This window comes from Clinocottus analis, unplaced genomic scaffold (assembly GCF_023055335.1).
Source record: "Clinocottus analis isolate CAN_PGR_092001 unplaced genomic scaffold, fCliAna1.0.p SCAF_16, whole genome shotgun sequence".
NCBI lineage: Eukaryota > Metazoa > Chordata > Actinopteri > Perciformes > Cottidae > Clinocottus > Clinocottus analis.
In genome coordinates this window covers 9,933,428-9,939,501 of record NW_027175887.1, presented here as the reverse complement: position 1 = coordinate 9,939,501, position 6,074 = coordinate 9,933,428, and the positions used below count along the sequence as shown (strand labels likewise).

The window sequence follows — 6,074 nt, the reverse complement described above, 5'->3', positions numbered from 1 at the left end:
ACGTTGAGGGTGTCTCCTGATTTCGACTTTGAGATCCCATTGGTGGACCACAAGGGTGGATCCTCCTCTCTTGGCTCTCGACTCCTTCCAGGAATATTTAATCTACTGGATCAATCGTATCTTTCCAAACCTGTTGATTTCACCTCGCGTAACCTGACTTCATGGGCTTTTGTACAAAATGGATGCTTTAACAAGAACGATACGAATTGTATAAGGCCTCAAGTTTAATCTAAAAACATATCTTGCCTGGTTGATAATACAAAATTGCATTTATATAACACGTATCAAAACCAGTAGTAATGTTTTTCACAGGAACACATAAAAACAACAAATGATGCAGCTACACACACATTTATACATGAATGTATATTTATAATCACATAAATAAATCCAAACGTAATCTGTAAACTACAAGTAGACTACAGATCAGAACTAACATGAAACTATGAGGAGAAAACAGGGATCCAACCGGTTTCCTTAGTAATCTTTTTTTTGTGCAAATATTAGTTATTTTTTGCACATATATAACTTTATTGCATTGTTTTAACAAACGTGATTGCACATGGTATTATGTTTTGTCGGGTGGAGCAAGCAGGTTACTTTAACTCCCGCCCCTCCCCCCTCTGCTCACCACTGGCACAGAAACAGAGATTGGCAGCCGCTAATGGGAGCCTATCGCAGGGCTTTGATCGTGCGTTAACTGCAAGGCTTAGTCGAAGGTGAACCTGAACAGCAGAACAAATGTCTCTTTTGGAGGATTTTGTTGTTTACCTCGGCTTGAGTCCCACTACTTTGTTAGGGGCTGTTGCTTTCCTGCTTGTTTTTTATCTCGTCTCCAATACATTCACCTCCCAGGAGGTCGGGAAGGCGCCTCCAGGTCCGAGGCCTTTTCCCCTGATTGGCAACCTGTTGCAGCTGGATCTCAAGAAGCTCGATGTTTCCCTGTGGGAGGTGAGATCTTACAACAAATTATTTGTGTTATATATTTTAAAGTGCTTTTGTCATAAGAAATGTATTTACACGGATTGAGACAAAGCCATAATTATAAGATAAGAAAGTCTAAATTATGAGATAGAAAGTCATACTCATGAGGTAAAAAAAGTTTAAATTATGAAATGGGCATTACCTATTATTAGAGTAAACATAACCACATAAAGTTTGAAAAATACTCAATATACATCCAAAATCGAATAAAATGGCTGCGCAAGATATTACATTTAAGAAAATTCAATAATCAAGAAAATTTGAGGTATACAGTTGTTTGTGTATGTGTCTTTGTGTATATATATTAGTGCTGTCATATTAGCGCGTTATTAACGGCGTTAACGCAAACCAATATTAATGTTATCAATTTTATTAACGGCATTACCACCTTTTAATTTTCCAACGCTGGATGTGGCGCAACAGTATGTGGCACGCCGTTTGGGCTTGAAAGCTCGGTTAACGTTACGGTTTGAAATAAATGAATGGTGAGCGCGATATGGCAAAATAAATGATGAGATGCTAATGAATGGAAAGTTTACTTTCAGAAAGTTCTCAGACGGTTCCCTTGACAAGACCAAAGTAACATGTGCCATTTGTCATTGTGAACTGAGCTATCATCGTAGCTGTCCAGTCTGAAATACCACTCGATACCACACAGCTGATGCTAACTCTGCGCCCCTCGTCATAGCCAGACACGAATGGATGACTTCGGACAGAAACACGTGGGCACCACAAAGAAGAACAAACTTATTGCAGCCATAGCTGAATGGGTGCTACTGCATGCAGCCTGTTAACGTTGTGGAAGATGAGGATTAGCTGATATAATACAAATCGCATCCAACGACAGGACCTACGAAGCCTGACTGCTATGTGATATATATATATATATATATATATATATATATATATATATATATATATATATATATATATATATGTATGTACACACACACATACGTGTGTGTGATATATTTTTTTCTTTTCACAGCTTTCAAAGAAGTATGGGTCAGTGTTTACAGTCTCCTTTGGAACCAATAAAGTGGTGGTCCTGGCTGGCTACAAGACAGTCAAAAAGGCTCTGGTCAGTTATGCAGAGGAGTTTGGAGACAGAGACATCTCCCCCATCTTTTATGATTTGAATCAAGGTCATGGTATGATCTACTTTTACTCTTTGATATACAGTGTGTTTACCTTTTTTTTTTAGCACAGCATGAATATCACAAATAATGTTTGATCACTGATGAGTGTTGTATCTCATGATATCCACGTGACGAGTACAGATTCAATGCAACGTGCATGTCATGCTTGATAGGAATTCTGTTTGCAAATGGAGAATCATGGAAAGAGATGCGACGTTTCGCCCTCAGCACCCTCAAAGACTTTGGAATGGGCAAAAGACTCTCAGAGAATAAAACCTTGGAGGAATGCCACCATCTGATAAAAGTGTTTGAAAGTTACAAAGGTATGGTGATAAAACATACAAGTGGGACAACGTGTTCTACACAAAACATCAAGGGTTTGTTATTTTGCATATCAGGACACCTCTTGTGGTACGCTGTTCTCAAATCATGCCCAATATTTAACTTCTTTTGTGGCCAGTGTCAGTTATGGTGATGTTTGCTTTAACAGTAAAAGACGGCACTTTTACTTTTGCTCTTACATCTTCATAATTTCTTTATTCGTCACTCCCATTTCACAGGGAATCCATTTAATACAGCAATCCCAATAAATCATGCAACATCCAATATCATCTCCGCTATTGTGTACGGCAGCAGGTTTGAATACAACGACCCCCGATTCAAAAACATGGTGAGAAGAGCCACCGAAAACGTGCGCATTACAGGCTCTGTATCAATCCAGGTGAGTTTCTTTTCTTTTTTTTGATTTTGAAGGGGATTGCACACAAGCAATGGCCGCTACCAAAATTGTGAAAGGTTGTGCAGAATGAAAAATGAGCATTTTATAGCAGTAGATTCATATACATCTCTTTGGTCCAACAGAAGGCTGAGTGTTTGATGACCCTTTCACAAGATTTAGACTCGTTCTTTCAGTTTTTTGATTACGGCTTGGGTAAACAGAATTCATGTCTTTACATACTGGGCAGTGGGTCCAACTTAAGCATCCAAACAATACAAGAAAGTGTTGTCAAACTAAAAATGGATGTAAACTGGAGGTATTTTGCTGATTATTTGTGGGTCGTTGTTTGGTGTCCATTGTCTTCACTAATCTTTGCTGCTTTCACTGTCACGGCACAGCTTTACAACATGTTTCCCAGGCTGGTCAGATGGGTACAAAAACGACAGCTGTTATTAAAAAATGTTGCAATGGCTGTCGGAGATATCAAAGAATTAAGCCTGCATCTGAAAGAGACCCTGGACCCTCACCACTGCAGGGGGCTTATCGACTGTTTTCTGATCCGGAAGCAGAAGGAGGAAGTAAGACAACATTTTAGCAGTTTTCATCCATCAAAAAGAGCGAATGTTATGTATATTTCATGATATGTGGGTCTTTTTTCTATTAGGAGTCGTGTGTTAAGGAGACTCACTACCATGAGAAGAACTTGATATGCACAGTGAACAACCTGTTTTCAGCTGGTACTGATACGACAGCGACAACACTGAGATGGGGTTTGCTGCTTATGGCTAAATATCCACTTATACAAGGTAAAGACGGGGCTGAGACTCTTAGTGTGCATTTATTTTTCCATTCGGAGATGCCCTTAAATAGCCTACTTGACAAAAGTTCAAAATAACCTATAGATTGTTTTGTAGTGGTTTGATTTTCGATTGAAGAACATTTAGCTGACGTGGTCCGAAAATATATACATTTATATAACTCGTCTTTGACGGATTATAAGGACAAGCAGATGGCGGTAAATTCCCGAAGGGAGATATCGGTGGACGTCGCTGTGCAGGTCGACTCTACGTCGTTGCGCCACCTACTGTTCTGGTGTATGGAAATGGCACGAGAACTATAAACCAAAATGAGTCCGTCGATCCAACTACGTGGCCAGCCGCAGTTGTAGTTGCAAGAGTGTATATCGCCCTTTAGAATATTCATCATGTGTCAACATGTGAGTCCAGCCCAGGTCCAGGAGGAGCTGAACAGGGTCATAGGAAGCCGTGAGGTCCAGGTAGAGGACCGGAAGAACATGCCGTACACTGATGCTGTAATCCATGAGATACAGAGACTGGCCAACATTGTCCCCATGTCCATTCCTCACAAAACCAGCCAAGACGTCACCTTCCAGGGCTTCTTCATCAAAAAGGTTGCTCACGTTCATCATTTTCTACTGAAAATAATAACTTTATTCATATAGAACCTTTTGACAAAAGTGTTTAGACAAAGCAAAAGCAATGTAACAAAGTTCCACGAAAGAAGACAAACTAAGATCAAATGTACACACTGATAAAATGGTACAATAGATGAAACAATCGCTAACTCATAATAATAACAATAAAATGTTCCTCAACTTCTGAAAAGGTAAAAAAAGTGCTTCCATTCTGAGACTTTACACACCTTGCTCTCTGTCCTTTTGCTTCCAGGGGACGACTGTGTTTCCTCTTCTTACTTCTGTCCTTCATGATCCGAGCGAATGGGAAAGCCCAAACTCCTTTAATCCCTCCCACTTCCTGGATAGGGAGGGTAAATTTATCAGGAGAGAGGCCTTCATGGCCTTTTCTGCAGGTACAACAACTCTGTCAGGATTTTGTATTTTAGGGATTACAGAGAATTTTGACAGTGTGATCCAGTTTAACTTTTTGTAAATCTCTTCGTCCTTGCAGGGCGCAGGGCGTGTCTGGGTGAGAGTTTGGCGAGGATGGAGCTGTTCCTCTTCTTCACCTCCCTCCTCCAGAGCTTCCGTTTCACTCCTCCACCTGGAGTTAAAGAGGAGGACCTGGATCTCACACCGGCTCTGGGTTTCGTCCTCCCCCCTTCACCTCATGAGCTGTGTGCCGTCAGTCGCCAATGAGGAAGCGAGCTGAATTACGGCGTTATACTGTAACTCAGTGGTGGGCCGTCAGGGCCAGCTAAGCCTTCTCTACTGGCTTAAACTGAATCACAAAGTTATAGCTATTTTAGAATTTAATAGTTTTTCACAAATACATATTTTTACCTTTTTACCTTTTCTCTTTGCACAGCTCCTATCTTCGTCTGTTGCTCTGGCATTATACTGTAACTGTATGTGGCTAGCCAATAAAATTTACAAATGAGAGATTAGTGTTCAATGTGAATCGATTCCTGATCACATTGGTCTTAGGAAGAAGAGAGGCTGGACGTCATGGTAAAAGTTAAACACAGATATTTATTCTACAAAGATACTGCAAAAGTAAACTACTACGTTTACACGGGTCAATATCTCAACTACCGGGTGTAGAAGAGAAAAGAGACGACTTCTCTAGCAGAAGTTACAATATTTATAAGAGCATTGTGATTGGTGCAGAGTAGACGTTGGGGTTGTCTCTTGGTTTAGACTTTGAGATCCCCTTGGTGGAGCACAGGGTTAGATCCTCCCCTCTTGGCTCCCGACTCTTTCCAGGAATATTCAATCTACTCGACGAATTGTATCTTTTCAAAACTGCCAAACAAAGCTGAATTTGTAATCCAGCAGTATCATTTCAAAACTGCCAAGCGAAGCTACAATTTTTTAGTCTACAATTGTATCTCACCAAAACTAACAAGGGAGGCGGGTATGAGCTGTTCCTCACCTCAGAGAGGCGAGTGAGAAGGCCGTTGAACTTCATTTAACCTAAGAGGATGAGACTATGAACTGCATCTCAATTAAACTTCAAAGGAGGGGGAGATGTTGCTTATCTGAACTATCAAGGAGGGAAGCCCCACACCTGACGCTCTCACTCTATATCTTGTGGCTGGTCCCGTTGCCCTTGAGTTGCAGATTCTCTAGCACTTGCCCTTTGTGAATGGACTTTCCCACTCTTTGTGCAAACCTGTTGATTTCCCCTTGAGTAGCCTGACTTTATGGCCTGTTGTACAAAATGGATGCTTTATATATATATATATATATATATATATATATATATATATATATATATATATATATATATATATATATATGTATGTATATATAT

General features: G+C 40.2%; 1 protein-coding gene across 1 annotated transcript; it reads left to right on the top strand.

The window, feature by feature from the left end:
- Positions 1-741: 741 nt before the first annotated feature.
- On the top strand, positions 742-5,098 carry LOC137787248 (cytochrome P450 2K1-like). Its single transcript, XM_068579585.1, has 9 exons — positions 742-951; positions 1,973-2,135; positions 2,297-2,446; positions 2,684-2,844; positions 3,240-3,419; positions 3,506-3,647; positions 4,068-4,252; positions 4,530-4,671; positions 4,770-5,098. The coding sequence occupies exons 1-9, from the start codon at positions 742-744 to the stop codon at positions 4,955-4,957; spliced, it is 1,521 nt and encodes a 506-aa protein (XP_068435686.1). The 3' UTR covers positions 4,958-5,098.
- The last annotated feature ends 976 nt before the right edge of the window (positions 5,099-6,074 follow it).